General features: G+C 43.9%; 1 protein-coding gene across 2 annotated transcripts in view; it reads right to left on the reverse strand.

Moving 5' to 3' along the window:
• Positions 1-22,851, reverse strand: part of eya1 (EYA transcriptional coactivator and phosphatase 1) — a 296,767-nt gene that overhangs the window by 188,891 nt on the left and 85,025 nt on the right. For both annotated transcript variants that reach the window (XM_085993147.1, XM_085993148.1), the window contains one exon: positions 2,055-2,137. In XM_085993147.1, the coding sequence (XP_085849273.1) occupies positions 2,055-2,137 (83 nt within the window). The remainder of the gene's footprint in view (positions 1-2,054; positions 2,138-22,851) is intronic.

Below are 22,851 nucleotides of genomic sequence, written 5' to 3' on the forward strand. Positions count from 1 at the left end.
CTCTCCCAAGTCCAGTGACAATGGGGGCAATTATAATGACTCACCACTGCCCGGATTGAGATCAGCTAACTCTGCCTAGACCAGGGACTGAAACTGGGACCTTCCTGGTCTGCAAGGCTTAGTACATTACATTATACAGTTACGCACTAAGCCTAAAATTAAGAATGTACTTTATTGTAACAATGCTTTTTAAAATAACTTTCCTCCCCAAACTTGCCCAAGAGGCCATTATTCATGTATGAACTTTGACAGTAAATATTGGAGTGCTATTTTCATGGGGGGCATCACACCCAAGCACGATCCTATCCTCACTCAATCTCTACACATGCGTACTTCCAGTAAAGGTCATTAGATAACAATAATGAGTGGAACCTTAACTGATACTTCCCCTCCCTAACCTAAAAGGATTAAGGCCAATTTCAGAACTCCCACTGCTGCCCTAGCTGAGATCAGTTACTCAGCACAATTCAGGGATTGTAACTGAGATTTTTCTGGTTTGAATGCCTCAGGTACTCACTGGAATAATTTACTGGGCTAAAAATTCATCTAGGCCCGTTTTTGTGTGCAGAAAGGCAGGTGCGATCCCAGCGCATGCCAGAAGCTGGAGGCCCGAGGTTCACCCAAAATTGAGCCTTGGGCCTCATTGCAATATTACCAGCAAATTGCAGGTGCCTGCTGTTCCTCCTTGGCAGCTTGTCGGTTTGAAGATTTCCAATATGGGCCAGTTGCCTCACTGGTAGCAGCCCTCGGGTAGGTCGTGGGAGGAGAGGGAGGACAACGGGAAGAAGGCTAGCGCGACTGGCAGTGCCCCTCAGGAGTGCTGTGAAGCTGGGCTGTTCCTCATGGCTCCATTTGAGGTTACTTTTTTTTTTAAACATTCCTGTTTGTTGACAACTGCTGCCCAATTTCTGGAAGAAAGTTCTTAAACAGGCATTAAGCCCCTTACTAACATATGCAAGCCACCTAGTACCTGATTAAGGCAGTTGCCAAGGATGTCTGAATATTGTCTGAGGCTAAATATGATGTTGGACATATTTCAGGCATCATTAGGGAGTGGGGCAAAACCAAATAAAAGTGGTATTTTTTACCCTGGTTTTCTGCACAGAAAATGGGTGTAATTGGGACTAATTTCTCCCCATTGAGTCTTCAAGGGACTCCCATGTCAATAACATAAACCATGATACTGATATACAGAAGGTACCTGAATGTCTGCTGCATATTCCGAATTGGTCGATACTGTCTGAAAAGAAAGCTGTAGAGATCGTTGTACATACAAAATTTGTTGCTCACTTGAGATTATGAGGTTAAGCTTGAAAAAGATTTCAGAGATGAGCCGGAACACATAGCCCTGTGCTGGAGAGATATGTGGTACAGGGCCAATAAAGAACACTAAAGTCAGCAGAAGTCGGAAGAATGAAAGAAATGTGTACAGTACTGAAGATGTGTGTGTGAGGGTGAGACAAAGAAAGAGAGTGACAGAGAGAATTGTGGGTTGAGTACTCCAAACACATTAGGGTTTGTGCTTGTGCCCCTCCTGACCCCACAATAATAATTTCAAACTTATTGTTGCTGGGCCTCTTCGCTATTGCCTGTGGAATTAATCAGAGAGTACAAGCTCCAATTAATTCTCTCCTAAAATAGCAACCAGGGTCCTGTGTACATCATAGGATTCCAATTTGTATATTAAATGGGGCCTACCACCGGAAACAGGCAGGTGCTTCGGTCGCCCAGCCATAGGCCCCTTTCAAAATAGCAGTGGCTGTTTTGACTGTATTATTGCCCCATTTGCACCAGTTAAAATCGGCCCTATCAGATTGCTGTTTTTGTTTCCAGTTTTGCTATTTTAAATTTAGAGAGCTATATTAATATTTGCAAATTATAATATTCTCCTAAAAATAGCAAGGAATTATCAAAATAATATGGTTTGATGTATAATATTAGTAGTATTGCTGGATTTATTCCGGTATTTGTTTCTTCAGGTATGATTTAGTGCTGCATTAATTTAATCCTACAATATTGTTCACACAAAAATATAAAATAATAAGGTGCAATACCTGCTGTGAACTATTAAAGGCTGTAGAATTTGTAAGTGAATTGCTTCCTGTGTAAATTCCTGATGCCGATGTAAAACTTCCCCCTGAAAAAGAAAACTTTTGTCAAATTTTTATTTCCTTTAACAAAATCTAATCCCTATTCTTTGGGCAAACAGGTCATGATATACACCAGAGGTTAGGAAATAAAATGCCATACTGTATAATGATTGGGTAATTTCCCAGTTGTCAATTCTGGATTTTCGCAACCATTAATTCTTGAGTATGGATGTCACCTGGCTTAATATAGGTATCAGGTATGGTAGCCACTGCCGTGAAAAAGGACCCAAAATTAAAAAAACTGATTACATGGTATGCTATAATACTTAAAAAATAATGGAAACAATGAAGTCTTTTAAGGTTCTAATCTCATTTTGGATTCAGATGATTCCACTATCTACAGATATTACATTTACTTTAGGGCTTCACTATGCTCCTCAGGATTCAGAACAAGCCAACACCCCTTCAACTAAGATCTGGAGCCTGAAACAGCTCTGCAAGCCAGTCTTTACTCCATATCTGCCTCCATGATGAAACAATTATGCCTCACTCTGGACAAACTCCATATATGTACCAGATGGGGTGCCTTAAAAAAAGTACACAATTATTTAAAGTATAGTCTAGCTATGCTCCCATCTCCAGCCTATTCCTTCTGGACAGAAACCCTGAATGAGAAAAGAGCCAGTAACTAATTTGAATCATTCTTCCTTCCTACCAGGCTCTGTAATTTGTATGCTTAGGCTGCTGTCAGTGGGCAGGGAGTACCAACAGTATGTAAACTTGAGCAGCTCTCACTGTTTACAATGAGAATGAAGGAGAATCATACTCCAACTATGGCACAATTCAGCCTCTCCTCATAAAGCATCTGTGGGACATATTACAATCCAAATCGTGTAAAGGCTAAGCCTGTATCTAGAAAAGCACCAAAATATGAGGTCCTCTTTCCTGCGGATTCACTCCACTCTACTGTTACATGGGACCTCAATTTTGCTTATAAACAGTGCTGCCTAACTGTACACAAACATCTGTATATTTGACTCAATGAGATGTCTCCCTTGGATTAATTCTCAAGGATCCATTAGCTTCTGTTAACCAAGATATATTTTGATATTTACTGTATGATGAACTACTTTATCACAGAAATGTGATGTAAGTCACATGCATACAGAATTAGCTGACGAGCAGCGATACTTTCATCTTCACTGCTATCAATATACTTCAGAACAGCAATACCACAAATACACCTTGCTGTATTAGAAATAAATAGGCAATAGTGACTTTCCTTTTGCAGTCTCCAAGGGTAAACTTTTTATTATAACAAATAACAGAGCTACATATCTACACCAGTAACCTCAGGCACTGACTGACCCTGCAAAAGTTTGAGAGTCAAGGGGAGGTGATGTTGCATAAATAATTTGTGTGGGTACTTACACCACTAGGGGGCACATCCTGGACACCCGCCTATCTAAGGAGGGCGAAAATGTTGCCATTTGGTGTGCCAGTGCTCCCCCTCCCCAGGGAAGATGAATGCTCTGCTCCAAACCCCTTTGTAAGGGGGCTGGAAAATGCTGCCAAAATTTGAAGATCTTTGGGGATCCAGGCTACAATCCAGGCCTGGACTCCTGGGTGGACCCCGCTTCTGGTGGACCATGGGCCAGTACTCCTGCTCTCACTCAGCAGACTATATCTGGGTCCTGCCTTAATTCCAAGCCCTTCTGTTGTACTTACAGCGGGAGAGTACTGGAAACGCAGCAGATTTTCGGGTTCATTGTACTTGGGGGTTGAGACTCTCCTACAAATTTAATACTAATCTGTGCTAAAGGGATTTTTTTTAGATGGTGACAAGTAATGTTTGAAAAAATCTTAGCCTCACATGGCATAATGAGAATTAAATTACCCTCTGCACTCGTAATTATCACCATTAAAACAGAATATATTTTAAATTATCCTATTACATATTGTATAAACAAAATATACAATAGGAAGGATGCAATACCCAGTGTATTTTACTGATACGATTTTAACATTGTCCACCTGCCAGGTGGACAGTTGCTCCTGGGACTTACCTGCCGAGGTCCCACTGTCTTCTCGTAGGTTTCTAATTTAACCTGTTCTTCTGAGCAGGCGAGAGGGACACCCGCTGGTAACTGGCAGGGTTCTTCTTTAAATACGCAGATCGGGCTCCGATGACGTCATTGGGGCCCGACTATTATTTTAACTAGAGGGCTGAACTGCAAAGCCAGTTTGGCTTTCCCGCCAGGCCAACCTAGTGGGAAGAGGAGCCAGGGCCAAAAGAGGCCCATAAAGGTATGTGGTTTTATGACGGGATCTGATCGGCTGCCCCATTTTACTTTTTATTGACTTCAATGGAAAGTAAAATCAGGTGGGGTGTAAAACAGGAAGCTGATCAGATCCTGTCAGTTTCCCATCAGACAGGTTAGGCTAAAATTATCCCTAAGATGGAGTGGTGCAACACAAACCACCTACTTGATGGTATGCGGAGCAGGTGTAGTGCTTCAGGAGGTGATAGGAAGGAGGGTGGATCTCTTTGCCACTTAGAGCACTCTACCCATGATAACTATTCAGCACATTTGGAAGGAAGGGGAGGCAGAGAGTTTGAGTGCATGGACTATTATCAGTCTATGGTGCATTTTAGCTGTAGGTATCCTTGTAATAGATGGAACAGTTTTGTCATTGCTTCTATAGGCAGAGCACTTGACATATTAGGACAGATTTCTTCTTTAGTGCTGGAGTATAAAGTATCATCCAGGCAGAATGCAATAAGGCAAACAGGACAAGGAGGATTGCCGTCCCACAACAGAGACAGCATAATTTTCATTCATTTACAGGATGGGCTCCATTACAGGCAGACGGTCCTCCTCACCTAATTTTCTTTTTTGCACTCTGGCCGGGAGATGCTTTATGCTCAAATGCTAAAAATCCTCCTGTGCAATTAAGTTGTCTCTTCAGATGGACATTAACAATACTAGTATCTGTAATGTATATACCTTTAAGGAGGGGACTATTTTTTTACAGCTCATGTATACTGCAGTGCCGGCAGTGACCACACCTGTATATAACACTGAGTAGTAATCTGTACAGTTCAGTTGCAGTTTGAGCCACGTTGAGTAAACACCTGTTGTACCATTCTCCGCAGTCTGTGTCTTATTATACACGGACGTAACATTGGCGATGAGGCAGGTTCGAACCTACCTGCAACTCTGCATCACCTCCCGGGGATTCGTTCCTGAAGATCAGTGGATTGGAGGTCAAGGCCAGAGACTCGGGCGTAACCGCCCAGTCATCCAGCAGAGACTCAAGAATTGCAGGGGAGGCTGTCGAGAGCCAGGCTTGGCTTTCCAGTTGAGGTGGTCCAGCGAAACGGGCTGGCAACAGGTAGTGCGCAGATCCTTCCTGGACAGCGGCGGGCTAGAGCCCGACCGAGCAGCACAGCAAAGGGCCGAGCAGCATCGACGGGGGAGAGAGAGAGAGAGCAGAGCGCACAGGGCGCCGCCGGTGTTCAGGGGCCAAGCAGCGTCGGAGAGAGGGAGAGAGAGACGCGCAGAAACCCGTGAGGCGCCGCCATTGCCAAGAGAACCGGCAGCAGCGGAGGAGGAAGGAAAGCGCAGGAGATGCCATTTTAAGCCATTGGGAGACGCCATTTTAAACCACACCCAAAATGCCGAAGAGTGGCAGTATCACCGCATTTGACAATGAAGTCGAAGATTGGACTACATATGTCGAACGAATAGAGGTGTACTGCAAGGCAAATGAGGTGTCAGATGACAAGAAAGCGTCGGTATTGTTAAATTTAATGGGTGCAAAGACGTATGGTTTATTACGAAATCTAGTAACCCCAACGAAGCCAATGGAAAAGAGTTTTGAAGACATAGTAACGACACTAAAGGAACATTTAAACCCCACACCGCTGCTGATAGCAGAAAGATTCAAGTTTCACAAACAGAACCAGCATAAGGATGAAAGCAATGCTGATTATTTAACAGAACTGCGCAAACTATCGAAACACTGCCAGTTTGGAGCGGGACTGGCAGATACCTTAAGGGACAAGTTTGTGTGTGGGCTTCAAAGTGAAGGAACCCAGAAACGGCTTTTATCTGAAAAGGACCGTATGCTGGAAAAGGCTTTCAGCATTGCGGTATCATATGAAGCAGCAGCACGGGGCGCTGCAGAGATACAACAGAGACCGCAAGAATATGGCACAAATGAAACGTCATATGGAACAGAGAAGTGCTATCACTGCGGCAGAACAACACACGACCACAATGATTGCTGGTTCAAAGACAAAGTGTGCAGACAGTGTGGAAAAGTAGGACACATAGCACGAGTCTGCAGGCCGGGAAAGAAAACCAGCAATAAGAAACCTACCAAAGGAAAGTACAAGAAGGTACATAAGATGACGGAGAATAGTTCAGATGAACAAAAGAGTGATAACGACTCCGAAAGCAGGGAACTGAGTTGTCTGAAACTACATTATGTGATCACAACGGAGGATCACCGAACCATTTGGGTCACTCTCAAGATAGCAGGAGTCCAGGTAAAGATGGAATTGGACACAGGATCAGCCCTAACAGTCATAAACCGACGGGACTACGAGCGGCTATTCTCACACATACCCTTGAGAGACAGAAAAATTATTTTGAAGACGTACACGGGGTAAAAGTCTACCCCAAAGGAAAAATAAGGGTGACCATTATATATAACAGTAAGGAAACACCAAAACTAGACCTGTATGTATTGCAAGATGGAGGACCACCATTACTGGGGCGTGAATGGATCCGGAAAATACAACTGGATTGGCATTCCATACAGGCACTGACTGTGGCTGACAAAAAGGATGATGACGTCACACCTGGGCGACTGTCAAAGATCCTAACTGACGCAAAAGAAATGTTCCAGCAAGGACTCGGAACACTAAAAGGCATGACGTTCAGGTGTACTGTCCAAGGTAGACTGGAGCGAGTGGGCTACACCCATCATCCCTGTGATGAAAAAGTCGTTGAGCAGCACGCCTGGGGAACCAAGGAAGGTTCACATCTGTGGGGACTTTAAGGTAACAGTGAACCCGGTCCTTCACACCGTACAATATCCACTTCCGCGGATTGAAGATATTTTTGCCTCGCTTTCTGGAGGGAAACGCTTCACTAAGATTGATCTGGCCCAGGCGTATCTACAAATGGAGGTAGAAGAAGCATCAAAAAAATACCTCACAATCAACACCCATAAAGGTCTCTACCAATACAACTGGCTGGTATTCGGGGTAGCATCTGCTCCGGCTATTTGGCAGAGGGCAATGGAACAAGTCCTGCAAGGGATCCCAGGGACCCAGTGTTATTTGGACGACATCCTGGTCACGGGTGAAAATGACAGTGATCACCTTGCCAACCTGGAGCAGGTGCTCACTAGATTGCAGGAATATGGGCTCCGAGCTAACCTCCCCAAATGCGAGTTTTTTAGAAAACAGGTCTCGTATTGTGGCCACGTTATCGATAAAGAAGGGTTACATAAGTCCCCAGAGAAGATTGAGGCAGTAGTCAAGGCTCCAGCACCGGAAAATGTGTCACAACTGAGGTCGTTCCTCGGGCTGGTAAACTACTACCATAAGTTCTTGCCAAATTTGTCTACAATACTACACCCACTGAACACCCTACTGCAAACTGGGGTGCCATGGAAGTGGAGTGATGAATGTAAATGAGCTTTCCAGAAGAGCAAAACACTAATCACATCGAAAGAGGTATTGGCCCATTACAACCCGGCATTACCAATTCGGTTGGCATGTGATGCGTCACCCTACGGCATTGGAGCGGTGCTGTCGCACAAATTCTCGGACGGCTCAGAGAGGCCAATAGCCTTTGCGTCACGATCACTAACCTCAGCCGAGCGTAACTACGCCCAGATTGACAGGGAGGCCCTCAGCCTAGTGTGGGGAGTGAAAAAGTTCAATCACTATCTGCACGGGCAGAAATTCACCTTGCTGACTGATCACCAGCCTCTTGTCTCCATTTTTAATCCGAAGAAGGGCGTTCCGGTGATGACTGTGCAACGACTACAAAGGTGGTCACTTTTTGTAGGGGCGCACCACTATGAGATTGAATATAAAGGCACGAAACAGCATGGAAATGCTGATGGGCTATCACGCCTGCCACTGCCTACTGCGGAGGAAGCACCAGCAGTGGATCCTGTCGAAATATTCCATTCGACTGTAGTTGAATACCTACCGGTAACTAACGCTAGTATCGAAAAGGAAACCCGAAATGACCCGACACTGTCTCGGGTATATGATTTGACGGTGAAGGGATGGCCAGCACATGGCGACTCATTGTTGCCAGCATTCTCGACAAGGAGCGAACAGCTGTCAGTGTGCCGGGGGACCTTGATGTGTGGATCCCGAGTGGTAATTCCACACAAGTTAAGGGATAGAGTGCTCAATGAGCTTCATGAGGGTCATCTGGGAGGGGTAAAAATGAAAAGCCTAGCCAGGGCTTATGTGTGGTGGCTGGGAATCGATAAACAAATCGAGGACCTGACCAAGAGCTGCTCAGGATGCCAGAAAGTCCAAAATGCACCACCACAGGCCCCTCTACACCCATGGGAGTGGCCATCATCTCCATGGCAATGGGTGCATATTGATTTTGCTGGTCCATTCATGGACTCAATGTTTTTAATAGCCGTGGATACGCACTCGAAATGGCCTGAGGTCATCAAAATGTCCTCCACCACCACAGAGAAAACTATTGCAGTCCTACGGACCATTTTTGCCAGGAATGGCTTGCCAGAACAGATGTGCTCCGACAACGGACCACAGTTTGTGTCCGAAGAGTTCCGGAGGTTCTCGAAAAAGAATGGGGTAAGGCATTACACATCCGCCTCGTATCATCCAGCCACAAATGGATTGGCTGAGAGGTTCGTACAAACCTTTAAGAAGGCAATAAAGGCTATGTACAATGACAACATTCAAATCAAATCAAATCAACTTTTATTGTCATTGTTAGTGCACAAGTGCAGTACAATGAAATGTAGGCTTGCGGCTCCCGAGAGTGTACATTTAGATTAAGACATTTAAACATTCAACATACATTTGGCTTGTAATACATTAACATAACCATAATAAAGTGCATTGGCAGATGTGCAGGCTTTAGAGTTTATTTGTGGAGTTCAGTAGGATGACAGCCCTGGGAAAGAAGCTGTTCCTAAATCTGGTCGTACGGGTGCAAATGCATCTGTAGCGTCTCCCAGATGGCAGGAGGGCGAACAGACTGTGGCTGGGGTGGGTAGGGTCTTTAATGATGGACCGTGACCTCCGTAAACAGCGTTTCTGGTATATATGCTCTATGGTCGGTAGCCAGGTGCCGGTAATGCTTTGGGCAGTTTTGACTACCCGCTGCAGGGCTTTCCGGTCATAGTAGCTACAGCTGCCATACCATACTGTGATACAGTTTGTCAGGATGCTCTCTATTGTGCAGCGGTAAAAGTTAGAGAGGATCAGGGGTGACAGGTTACATCCCTTCAGCCTCCTTAGGCAATATAGGCGCTGCTGGGCCTTCTTCACCAGAGAGGAGGTATTGAGGGACCAGGAGAGGTCTTCCGTGGTGTGGACTCCGAGGAACTTAAAGCTGTCCACCCTTTCCACCACAGCCCCATTGATGTGGATGGGGGTGTGACTTCCGCCTTTAGACTTCCTGAAGTCCACAATGATTTCTTTGGTTTTCTTGATGTTAAGGGCCAGGTTGTTATTGGCGCACCACTTCACGAGATGCTGGACCTCCTCCCTGTAGGCTGACTCATCGTTGTTGGTGATCTGGCCTACTACCGTGGTATCATCCGCAAACTTGATGATGGTGTTGGAACCATGAACAGCCACACAGTCGTGGGTGAAGAGGGAGTAGAGGAGGGGGCTCAGCACACATCCTTGTGGGGCCCCCGTGTTCAGGGTCGGGGTGGGGGGAGGTGTGGTTACCTAATTTGACAGACTGGGGTCTGTTTGTTCGGAAGTCCAGGGTCCAGTTGCAGAGGGAAGTGTTCAGGCCAAGAGTTTGGAGTTTGGTGGCCAGCTTGTTGGGGACGATAGTGTTGAATGCTGAGCTGTAGTCTATGAACAGCATTCTGATGTAGGTCTCCTTACCATCTAAGTGCTTCAGTGCCGAGTGTAGAGCAGTTGTGATTGCATCCTCTGTTGATCTGTTTGCACGATAGGCAAACTGGTGTTGGTCAAGAGAGGCGGGAACACTGGCTTTGATGTGAGCCAGGACCAGTCTCTCGAAACACTTCATTATGATGGGTGTGAGTGCGACAGGTCGATAGTCGTTCAGGCATGTCACAGCCGTTTGTTTTGGCACAGGAATAATGGTAGCGGTCTTGAAGCATGTAGGGACTACTGCCTGGGCCAATGACAGATTGAAGATGGCGGTGAAGACATCAGCCAGCTGATCAGCACATTCCTTGAGTACCCGTCCAGGCTATCCGGTCCAGCAGCCTTTCGTGTGTTCACTCCGCATAGAACACCCCTTAAGTCGGAGGTCGACAGAGTGAGCACCTGGTCTTCCGGGGGTGGCAAGGCTTTGGTAGTCGGCTCCCTGTTGTCCCTGTCGAAGCGAGCGTAGAAGTTGTTAAGCTCCTCCGGAAGGGAGGCATCGCTAACCGGGGGGCTGGTGTTTTTGCCCTTGTAGTCAGTGATGGACTGGATGCCTTGCCACATGCGCCGGGGGTCCGAGTTGTTGTGGAAATGATCCTCTATCCGCAGTGTCTGTTTCGTTTTGGCAGTCCTGATCCCCTTTTTTAGGTTGGTCCTAGCTGCACTGTAAGCCACCGCATCGCCAGATTTAAATGCTGCGTCGCGTGCTTTCAACAGTGAGCGGACCTCTCCGTTCATCCAGGGTTTCTGGTTGGGGTATGTCCTGATATTTTTATGGGTCGTGACGACCTCGACGCAGCTATTAATGTAGAATAGCACTGTGGATGCGTATTCCTCGATGTCATTATGGGCAAACATGCCCCAATCAGTGCGTTCGAAGCAATCCTGAAGCTCCGATACTGCCCCCTCTGGCCATACTTTCACTGCTCTCACTGATGTTCTCCCTCTTTTGATGAGCGGTTTGTATGCCGGGGCTAGAAACAGGGAGAGGTGGTCAGACTTCCCAAGGTGGGGGCAGGGAATGGCCTTATAAGCATCTACAATGCTCGTGTAGACTTGATCCAGAGTGTTCTCCCCTCTTGTGGGGCAGGAAACATTCTGGTGGAATTTCGGTAGTACAGTTTTTAGGTTTATGTGATTGAAGTCCCCCGCGACGATAAAAGCTCCGTCTGGGTGCGCAGTTTGTTGTTCGCTGATGGCCCTGTAGAGGTCCTTCAGTGCTAGTTTGGCATTAGCATGTGGTGGGATGTAGACTGCAGTGATGATAACAGCTGTGAATTCCCGAGACAGGTAGAAGGGTCTGCATCTTACCATGAGGAATTCCAAATCATCCGCTGCAGCACAAGGTGGACAATTTCCTGTTCGCCTACCGGAATGTGACATGCAGTCACCAACCAGGCCCCAGCCATGATGTCCTTTAAACGAAGGTTAAGATCTCGCCTGGATTTGCTCAGACCAAACGTACGAAGAGATGGTGAGAGTAAGCAATTCCAGCACATCCATGAGAAGCCAACAAGGAGCTTCAATGTAGGGCAACCAATCTTGGCCCGCGACTACCGAACAGAAAAATGGCAGCCAGGACCGATATGCACATGGCAGGGCCCACCTATGTACACAGTGGACATTGGGGAGAGCATCGTGAGACGCCATGCTGACCAGATCCTAGAGTCACAAGAACAAGTCAACCCCATGCCTCGCCCATACGTACCTGGTAATGAACCCGACGTACAGGTCGCATCTACCCCAGAAACAGTAGCATCGGAAGCTGATGAACCAACCGACGACAGGGGGCCAGAATCACCTCCGCACCAAGAGCAAGACACTCGGGAAAGGCACTATCCAGAAAGGATCAGGAGGCCTCCCCAAAGACTGAATATATAATGTTGCATGTTAAATGTGTTAATTGTAATTAGTTTGATATTTAATTGTTAAATGAGTGTATGGTACTGTTAATCTAAAAGGGGCGGAATTGTTATGTATATACCTTTAAGGAGGGAACTATTTTTTACAGCTCATGTATACTGCAGTACCGGCAGTGACCACACCTGTATATAACACTGAGTAGTAATCTGTACAGTTCAGTTGCAGTTTGAGCCACGTTGAGTAAACACCTGTTGTACCGTTCTCCGCAGTCTGTGTCTTATTATACATGGACGTAACAGTATCCTGGTCACTTTTCTTCCCTCAACCAACAACACCTGATCATATATCTGATTTTCTGTTTCTGGGATGATGCTCTGCGCAAAATGTACCTATATAATAGTAACTAGGGCCCCAATTTAGGCCTTAATACTAGGCTGGGAATGGGGCAGTCGCATGCAGCACTTCTCGCTTTGGTCCCACCAACACCCGGGCCAGTGCCATGTTGGTGGGTTCCTTGATATGCCCAGGAGCCCACAAAAACTCGTGACACCTCATTAGCCCACGCAAATCAAGATCCTGTGGTGTCAATAGGATCTTGATGCAATCTTTAAGTACCAGTGGGCAGAGAATATGCCGCGCACTTTCCACCCATTGGTACTCATGTTGAGTGGCCTAACCAGCGGTCCTTAAAGGAACCACTGCAGAACGCTCCAGAAAAGCTAAGTCAAAATGATTTTTGTGGGGTCAGGAAGACCATTGATACTCCTCCTAGCCATATGGGAATCGACTCCTGCAATGTCCAACCCTCTGTAGTCCTCCCCCAGGAATGCCTCCCATGTCCTTAACTTACCTGGACTGGCTGAGCTCTGCAGTGCAGCTGCTGGATTTTCTGGTCCCTCTGACCAATGGGCGGATGGCAGGTGGCGGGTGGCGGGTGGCAGGCTGCTTCACTCACCACCCATCACTCGCCCAAACCAAAAACCAGCTCCTATGTTTCAAAAGTAATTAATTTGATGTGACTTGAGGTGTCCTGGGAATGTAATAAAGTGCTATATAATGCAAGCTCTTTCTATATTTTCCCTTTACTATATTGTGCATATATTTGTTTTGTTTCTGTACAAACTCTTAAGCAACATAAAAGTGTTGCCCAAATAGTACAAAAGTAAGTTTACATTTTTATCAGAAAATGTATCCTTGCTAAGTCATAATTGGAATTTCTACTGAGCAACAGCTGCAAAGTATACCTAATAAGAATAAAAACATTTAAAATCTGTTTTTATCTTATTCTGGGATTTTTAGAACGATCTGAAAAACAAATGACAGCAGTCATAGCCCAGTCCTTTTGAATGATAGGTGGAGGGTGAGGGAACACCAGTTGCTCTCAAGCATAGCATAATAACCGCTAAACTGAACAGTACAACTGTTGTTTGGGGATATAGGCAGCAAAGAGGGAAGGATTTTTTTTGGTCTGATATATCAGTCAATGAATATGTATGTCTGTCCACTCTTTACTGAATTGGTTTGCTTGAAGAAGCACCTTTAGGTAATTAAATCAATCAAACAGAGATACCATCTAATTACTTAATAACATACAGGACATGAATTAAGGAAAGGCTGCAAAGGTATAGTCAAGTCACTGTCATTATAAATTAGTAAATTGCTAAAGCTACAAAGTAGAAGAAAACACATATAGGGAATTATATTAAAACATTTGCTGCTTCATTGTATGCTTGTGGTTAGTTACGGAAAAATATATAATGGCCCCAAAACGACATGATTGTTCCAGCAGACTTACATCAGAACAGCCACAAACTTGGCCAAAACGTAGATACGGCAGATCCCAGCCTTGCGCCGATGATCCTGGAATGGCCTCGTAAGGGGGCCAGGAACAGGGGGATTCCCCAAGTCACAACCCAGCGTGCAATCAGTGCAGGTGGTCTCACCAGGCATAATTACCTGATCCCAGAGAAAGTGGGTGTTCAGGCTGGGTTAGGGCTTGGATCCCTGAAGATTTGGTGCAAAAGTTTTTGTTTGGCTGGGGGTGGAGGGGGGGCCCGGATTTGAAGAAGCTACCTTTGTAAGGGCAAGCACACTCAGATTCCTCTCCCCAGGAGGAGGCTGGCAGATATTTCAGGGGTCTTCAGTGAGGTGCATCACAAATGCACTGCAAGCTGCCAAAGGCCCATACACGAAGGCTCCTCCCTCGACCCTGTGAACTTTGGTGGGGTCAATGGCAGAGTTCTGCAGTGGAAGTGATCCCGGCATAATTGCTGGGATTGCACTTGCAAGGATTTTCTAGGCTAATGTCTTTTACACTTTTTTGTTAAATACAGCACTGAAGTGGCTTAATTCTGAATTGTTATAATTGCATAGTTCTAAGACTTTTTAAGTGTTATTTATTTATATTCCTTTATTTTTTTTACATTTCTTTTGAATTTGTCAAATTAGAGCAATCATATTTTTGCTATTTAAGTTAATAATTACAGATGTATATTTGGCAATCAATGCTGTTCATACAAAAGCTTAACATGCTCATGTGAAATCCCTCTGTGCACTTTTTAAATACATTTTATTTAATACTACAACATTAAGTGTTCATACAGGAACAACGCCAGACAGAAAATATTTCCCATAATATACCAAGGTTTTCTAATTACTTAACAGTGTGGCCTCAGTTATTATGCCTAATTTGTGTTAATTTAGCTGATCTCATTTCAGTGAGAGTGGGAATATTACAATTGGTCTCAGCCTCACTGGCTGGGGTGGAGAAAAAAAAACACCCTCTCAATTAAGACCACTATGCAATGATTCCTGCCTGTAAGTGTCCACTTGTGGATATTGGGTGAGAACAGAGATATATATAGCTATGCAACATTCCCATGTTTAAATAGCCTGCCAACATCACTGTTGAAACTCACAAATAAAGAATGTATATTATCTCTCTGGGGTGAAGGACTGGAGGGCTGTTGGCATTTCGAAATTATAAACAGCATTAGTCACCAACCAAGTGAAAAAAGGGGAAAAAATTAAATAAAACTTCACTGTGATAAAAAAATGTTAGAATTCTGCGTTTTTCTTAAGCAGCAATATTAGTGAAAACTGAACATAGTAAAGATTCCAGTTTTCCCAATTAGTGTACAATAAGAAACTGTTTTATAATTTAGCTGAAAAGCCCTGCATTCTAAAAAAATTGTGTACACATATTTAATATCCGATCGCCCACTGAAAAGAATCTCAAGAGAAACCTTAGCTGCCTCATAATTTCAAAGCTCTTCAATATTACCAGCTTTTGTCAAAAAAAACACAGGAGATTAATTTACAGCAGTTGGCAGAAAAAGTAATTACACCTCTGTTCAGGGAAGCAAAATGAGCATGGCCCTTTCATCCTGTGGTCATCATCAGCTCATGGGGAGGTCTTACAGACCATAACAAACGTAAAACAGGTTTGATACAAGACGCTGTGTGGGCTAACCAGTACTGCTGGCTCTGACATGGCAATTTAATAAGGTAAGATGGGTGAAGATTACAAGAGTGGTTTAATAATAAAAGTTTCATCAACTCCCATATTTTAACATGTAAACCAATACTCTTCCTGTACAATTTAGCAAGCACTGTGAGTTTTTGTCTCTGAGGCTCTAAATCCTGTGCTGCTCTGTAAAACTCAGACTTCTCTGTAGAACAAATTAGCTAGATAGGCACTTCCAAATACGATAAAAGCTTAAACTTTCAGGTCAAAGGGCAAGTCAGGAGAGAGCAGAGACACACATAAAAGCTAAGAACCTTAGTAATATTTGAAGAATGAAGACCTGCTGGGACTAGTTTGCAGCTCCCATGTGTAGAGCTTTTTTTTTTCTATTTCCCATTTCTGTGGGCAAGACGCTCGCCTCCCTTGTGGGTTTCTGACAGGAGTCCATTTGCTTCGGTTGATCAGCTTCTTGCCATGGGCTACGTCTATCATCAGTGCACAATATATGTGGCAGAAGTTAGTAGATCTCTCTAGGGAAATGCCTATGAAGTCCAGATGGGCTCTTTAAAACCAAGAATTTCAGCCTCTGATTTATTTACAAGATCAGGCAGCTTGTACTCTAGCATAGGTGATTGCAAACAAACTTGTACATCTGTATTAAACATTTTACACATGTCAAACTAAATGCCTCAATTTGCATGGTTTGTAATTACAATGAAAGTTAGTTATACAAAATGTGCATTTATATTTATAGAACAAGCTTCCACAACATAAAAGGTTGAATCAAGCAACATATTATTGTAAAACATTAAGCTACTCTATAAAAATATTTTCCTCATCCTCAAGTTATATGTGTTTATTCACACTGTGGTTTCTGCCCAAGAAGCAAAATTGCCAATGTGGGAGAGAAAACAGACCAGAGATTGGAGGGGGTGCATTTTTGCACTGCTTAAATGCACTTTTTGGCAAATGGCCAATGAGCATAAATGACAGGACAACTATAGAAGTGTCATTGGCCTGAAACATTCTAGCCTTCTGACCAAATAAGATAGTGTGAACACGTGAGGAGGGGGCAATAAGGAAAAGTTAAAAAAAAAGAACATTTTAAAAGAACACTACGTCAAAGAAAATCTCTCTCATAGGACAAAAGTTAAAGGACATTAGGTACAACAGCCAGTTGAATCAGCTTACATATATTTATATCTCAATCAACCTTCATATTGAAATTCATAGAAAAGATTATAAAGCTTGCAAATATTTTTTTTTACCATGCTTCTTTCTTACTGCAATTTGCAAATTCTTCTTAAAATACATTTGATCTTCACTTATAGTATTGCATTAGGTGGTTAAAAAAAGCCCGAAATTGCTGACCTTCAATGTTAGCAAAGAATATGTTTTTTAGACTGTAACTAAGGGAAAGACAAATGTACTTGATGTATAACGTGATAAGCATGTAGCAAAATAAAATCTATAAGGCCATAGTACAAAAAAATGTTAAGATGTCTAAAAATGTTAAAAAGACAAATCTAAAGGCACTGTATCTGAATGCACGAAGCATCTGTAATAAGGTAGATGAATTAACAGCGCAAATAGATGTAAACTGATACGATATAATTGCGATTACAGAGGCATGGCTGCAGGGTGACCAAGGCTGGGAGCTGAATATCCAAGGATATTCGATATTTAGGAAGGACAGGCAAAAAGGAAAAGGAGGTGGGGTGGCGTTGTTAGGAAAGGATGAAATCAGAGCAATAGTGAGAAAGGATATAGGCTCAGAAAATAAAGATGTAGAATCAGTCTGGGTGGAGCTAAGAAGCACCAAGGGGCAGAAAACATTGGTGGGAGTTGTCTATAGGCCTCCAAACAGTAGTAGTAATGTAGGGGACAGCATCAAACAGGAAATTAGGGATGCATGTAACAAGGGCACTAGAGTAATCATGGGTGACTTTTAATCTATATATAGACTGGCCAAACCAAATTAGCAATAATACTGTGGAGGATGAATTCCTGGAGTGTGTACGAGATGGTTTTTTAGACCAGTACATTGTGGAGCCAACTAGGGAACATGCTATCCTAGATTGGGTATTATGCAATGAGAAGGGGTTAATTAATAATCTTGTTGTGCGGGGTCCTTTAGGGAAGAGTGACCATAACATGATAGAATTCTTCATTAAGATGGAAAGTGAAGTAGTCCAATCTGAAACTAGGGTCCTAAATCTAAACAAAGGAAACTATGAAGATATGAGGAGTGAGTTGGCTATGACAGATTGGGGAGCTTCATTAAAAGGCATGACGGTAGATAGACAGTGGCTAACATTTAAGGAATGAATGCATGAATTGCAACAGTTATACATTTCTTTCTGGCGCAAAAACACGAAAGAAAAAGCGGCCCAACCATGGCTAACAAAAGAAATTAAGGATAGTATTAGATCCAAAGAGGAGTCATATAAAGTTGCCAGAAAAAGTAGCAAGCCTAAGGATTGGGAACAGTTTAGAGTTCAGCAAAAAAGGACCAAGAGATTGATTAAGAGGGGAAAAATAGAGTATGAGAGTAAATTTGCAAGGAACATAAAAGCAGATTGTAAAAGCTTCTACAAGTACATAAAAAGAAAAAAGATTAGTGAAGACAAATGTAGGTCCCTTACAGTCAGAAACGGGAGAATTTATAATGGGGAACAAGGAAATGGTAGGGCAATTAAACAAATACTTTGGTTCTGTCTTCACGGAAGAGGACACAAATAACTTCCCAGAAATGTGAGGGTTTAGTGAGAAGGAGGAATTAAAGGAAATTAGTATTAGTAAAAAAAAGTGCTGGAGAAATTAAGGGGACTGAAAGCCGATAAATCCCCAGGGCCTGATAATCTGCATCCCAGAGTACTAAAAGAGGTAGCCATGGAAATAATGGATGCATTGGTTGTCATCTTCCAAAATTCTATAGATTATGGAACAGTTCCTGCAGATTGGAGGGTGGCAAATGTAATGCCACTATTTAAAAAAGGAGGGAGAGAGAAAACAGGGAACTACAGGCCGGTTAGCCTAACATCAGTAGCAGGGAAAATGCTAGAGTCTATTATAAAGGATGTGATAACAGGACACTGCAGTTTTGGTCTCCTTTGGAGTGCAGCGAAGGTTCACCAGATTGATTCCTGGGATGGCAGGACTGTCGTATGAGGAGAGATTGGGTCAACTAGGCCTGTATTCACTAGAGTTTAGAAGAATGAGAGGGGATCTCATTGAAACGTATAAAATTCTGACAGGGCTAGACAGACTGGATGCAGGGAGGATGTTTCCCCTGGCTGGGGGGTCTAGAACGAGGGGGGTCACAGTCTCAGGAAACGGAGTAGGACATTTAGGACTGAGATGAGGAGAAATTTCTTCACTCAGAGGGTGGTGAACCTGTGGAATCCTCTACCACAGAAGGCTGTGGAGGCCACATCGCTGAATATATTTGAGGAGATAGATGGATTTCTGGACACAAAAGGCATCAAGGATTATGGGGAGAGAGCGGGAATATGGTATTGAGATAGAGGATCAGCCATGATCATATTGAATGGTGGAGCAGGTGCAAAGGGCCGAATGACCTGCTCCTGTTCCTATTTTTCTATGTTTCTATGTTTCTATTTAGTTGGAAAGAGAAATCAGAAAGCAGAAATGAACTTAAAGCAAAATACAATGGAAGAGGGCATGAATCTGAACTTTCCAGGATTGATTTGTTGAACTATCTATCAATTATTTCTTTGAATCATAGAACCATTGAATCATACAGCACAAAAGGAGGCCATTCAGCCCATCGAGCCTATGCCAGCTCTTTGAACGAGCTATCCAATTATTCCCACTCCCCTGCTCTTTGCCCATAACGTTGCAAATTTGAATTTGAACATGATACAAAAAAACTCTCAAAAGAGCATTAGATGCATTATCTATCAATGCATAGTAACTGTGAAGACTCAACATAAACCAATTTACACTGGTAAATGCAATTTACAAGGCCATTTTGATTTCCCTGAGATGATGTTCACTTCAAGGTCTCAGGTAAACTCTTCCAGGTTCACTTAAATCAAGACATGTACACAAATCTAAATTAATTTAAATCAATCTAAATTTGGTTTACATTCTTACAAATTTGGTTTGGGATTGGCATTTGTTTGTTGATTCCATGCACTTCCCGTTTATAATGATGTTTAAATTGAACTAATACAGTTAGCACGTGATTCATAGCAAGTCAGTATACTTCATGAACCCGATGCAAGAGCAATTTGCACTGTTTATTCAGAGGCCAGAAATTCAGACAGTAATCTGCATGTAAGCATAATTATATGGCATATCAAATTTTAAATCATTATATATCGACTTGAAAGCAATATATAGCTCCAAAACCTTTCTATGGAGACAATAGAGGTGTAATCATCAAAATAGCCAGATCAGTTAGTAATTAGTTCCATTAGTTTTAACTTCCATATGGAAACCTTTAACTTATAAGAAACATAAGTAAAGTATAAACATACAAATCTAATTTTCTTGTTTTTGGCAGCTGTGACACAGATCAGCCACAACTTTTCACAGAAGGGAATATGTGTCATATGGCCACTCTAGTAGCAGCTAAACTACTCTGCCTGCTGTCATGAAGGAAATTGTCTCTGTGGCATTCGGATGTGAGAGACCTGGTCAATCTGGGCTAAATAGCACATAATGGGAGAATAATCTCTTGTTGTTAATGTTACTCCTAATGTGTCAATTGTGATGTGTGAAAATTCAAATGATGATCCTGAAATCTGTATGCACCTCTGAGGAAAATGGCTAGCAGGCTGCTTCTTCTGAGCTATGATGTACTAGAGGTATAATTTGATCATAATCCTGCAAATGTGATTAAAACATAATGAAATATTGTAACTTCTTGCATGCTGTCAGAAATTAGCTTTTTTTGTGAATCTGTGCAAAAATTGCAAATTCCGACAGTTTAAAATATCAATTTTTCATTTGAAAATTGCACTGGTGGCAGAAATCTTACAGGAGCAGGAGTGAAAGGTTTTTGCCACGGGTCAGGGTATTTAACAACAATGTGCAGCTCTTTTTTTTTAATTCGCTTATGGGATTTGGGTGTCGCCGGCAAGGCCAGCATTTATTGCCCATCCCTAATTGCCCTTGAGAAGGTGGTGGTGAGCCGCCTTCTTGAACCGCTGCAGTCCATGTGGTGAAGGTACTCCCACAGTGCTGTTAGGTAGGGAGTTCCAGGATTTTGACCCAGTGACGATGAAAGATCGGCGATATACTTCTAAGTCAGGATGGTGTGTGACTTGGAGGAGAACTTGGAGGTGGTGGTGTTCCCATGCACCTTCTGCCCTTGTCCTTCTAGGTGGAAGAGGTCACGGGTTCGGGAGGTGCTGCTGAAGAAGCCTTGGCGAGTTGCTGCAGTGCATCTTGTAGAAGGTACACACTGCAGCCACGGTACGCCGGTGGTGGAGGGAGTGAATATTTAAGGTGGTGGATGGGATGCCAATCAAGTGGGCTTCTTTGTCCTGGATGGTGTCGAGCTTCTTGAGTGTTGTTACAGCTGCACTCATCCAGGCAAGTGGAGAGTATTCCATCACACTCCTTACTTGTGCCTTGTAGATGGTGGAAAGGCTTTGGGGAGTCAGGAGGTGAGATACTAGCCGCAGAATAACTAACTTCTGACCTGCTCTTGTTGCCACAGTATTTATGTGGCTGGTCCAATTAAGTTTCTGGTCAATGGTGACCCCCCAGGATGTTAATAGTGGGGGATTCGGCGATGGTAATGCCGTTAAATGTCACGGGGAGGTGGTTAGACTCTCGCTTGTAGGAAATAGTCATTGCCTGGCACTTCTGTGGTGCGAATGTTACCTGCCACTTATCAGCCCAAGCCTGAACGTCGTCCAGGTCTTGTTGCATGCGGGCATGGACTGTTTCATTATCTGAGGAGTTGTGAATGGTGCTGAGCACTGTGTAGTCATCAGTGAACATCCCCATTTCTGACCTTATGTTAGAGGAAAGGTCATTGATGAAGTTGCTGAAGATGGTTGGGCCTAGGACACTGCCCTGAGGAACTCCTGCAGTGATGTCCTGGGGCTGTGATGATTGACCTTTAATCATCACAACCATCTTCCTTTGTGCTAGGTATGACTCCAGCCAGTGGAGCGTTTTCCCCCTGATTCCCATTGACTTCAGTTTTAATCGGGCTCCTTGATGCCACACTCGGTCAAATGCTGCCTTAATGTCAAGGGCAGTCACTCTCACCTTACCTCTGGAATTCAGCTCCTTTGTCCATGTTTGGACCAAGGCTGTAATGAGATCGGGAGCTGAGTGGTCTTGGCGGAACCCAAACTGGCCATCAGTGAGCCGGTTATTGGTGTGTAAGTGCCACTTGATAGCACTGTCGATGACACCTGCCATCACTTTACTGATGATTGAGAGTAGACTGATGGGGCGGTAATTGGTCAGATTGGCTCTACTAGCTATCCACAGTGGACTCTCACCATTTTTCTCATTGCTGTAAAATGTGCTTCCACAGCGCTAAGGTAGATGGTTAACATTTTAAAGAAGCAGCAGGGGAGCTCAATATTCTAGAGGCAAAGAGGAAAACCAACAATTTCCATTAGCTAATTTTGCTTCCATCCAATGATTAATTGAAAGAATCTACACAGCAACCACTGCCTGTGATGCACCGCCGTGTCCTAGGCCCAACCATCTTCAGCTGCTTCATCAATGACCTTCCCTCCAACATAAGTTCAGAAATGGGGATGTTCGATGATGACTGCACAGTGTTCAGCGCCATTCACAACTCCTCAGATAATGAAGCAGTCCATGCCCGCATGCAACAAGACCTGGACGACGTTCAGGCTTGGGCTGATAAGTGGCAGGTAACATTCGCGCCATAGAAGTGCCAGGCAAAGACTATCTCCAACAAATGAGAGTCTAACCACCTCCCCTTGACATTCAATGGCAGTACCATCGCTGAATCCCCCACCATCAACATCCTGGGGGGTCACCATTGACCAGAAACTTAACTGGACCAGCCACATAAATACTGTGGCAACAAGAGCAGGTCAGAGGTTAGGTATTCTGTAGTGAGTGTCTCACCTCCTGATTCCCCAAAGCCTTTCTACCATCTACAAGGCCCAAGTAAGGAGTGTGATGGAATACTCTCCACTTGCCTGGATGAGTGCAGCTCCAACAACACTCAAGAAGCTCGACGCCATCCAGGACAAAGCAGCCTGCTTGACTGGCACCCCATCTACCAGCTTAAACATTCACTCCCTCCACCATCG

This window comes from Somniosus microcephalus, chromosome 7 (assembly GCF_052327205.1).
Source record: "Somniosus microcephalus isolate GS21.2 chromosome 7, FLI_Smic_1.0, whole genome shotgun sequence".
Lineage (NCBI taxonomy): Eukaryota > Metazoa > Chordata > Chondrichthyes > Squaliformes > Somniosidae > Somniosus > Somniosus microcephalus.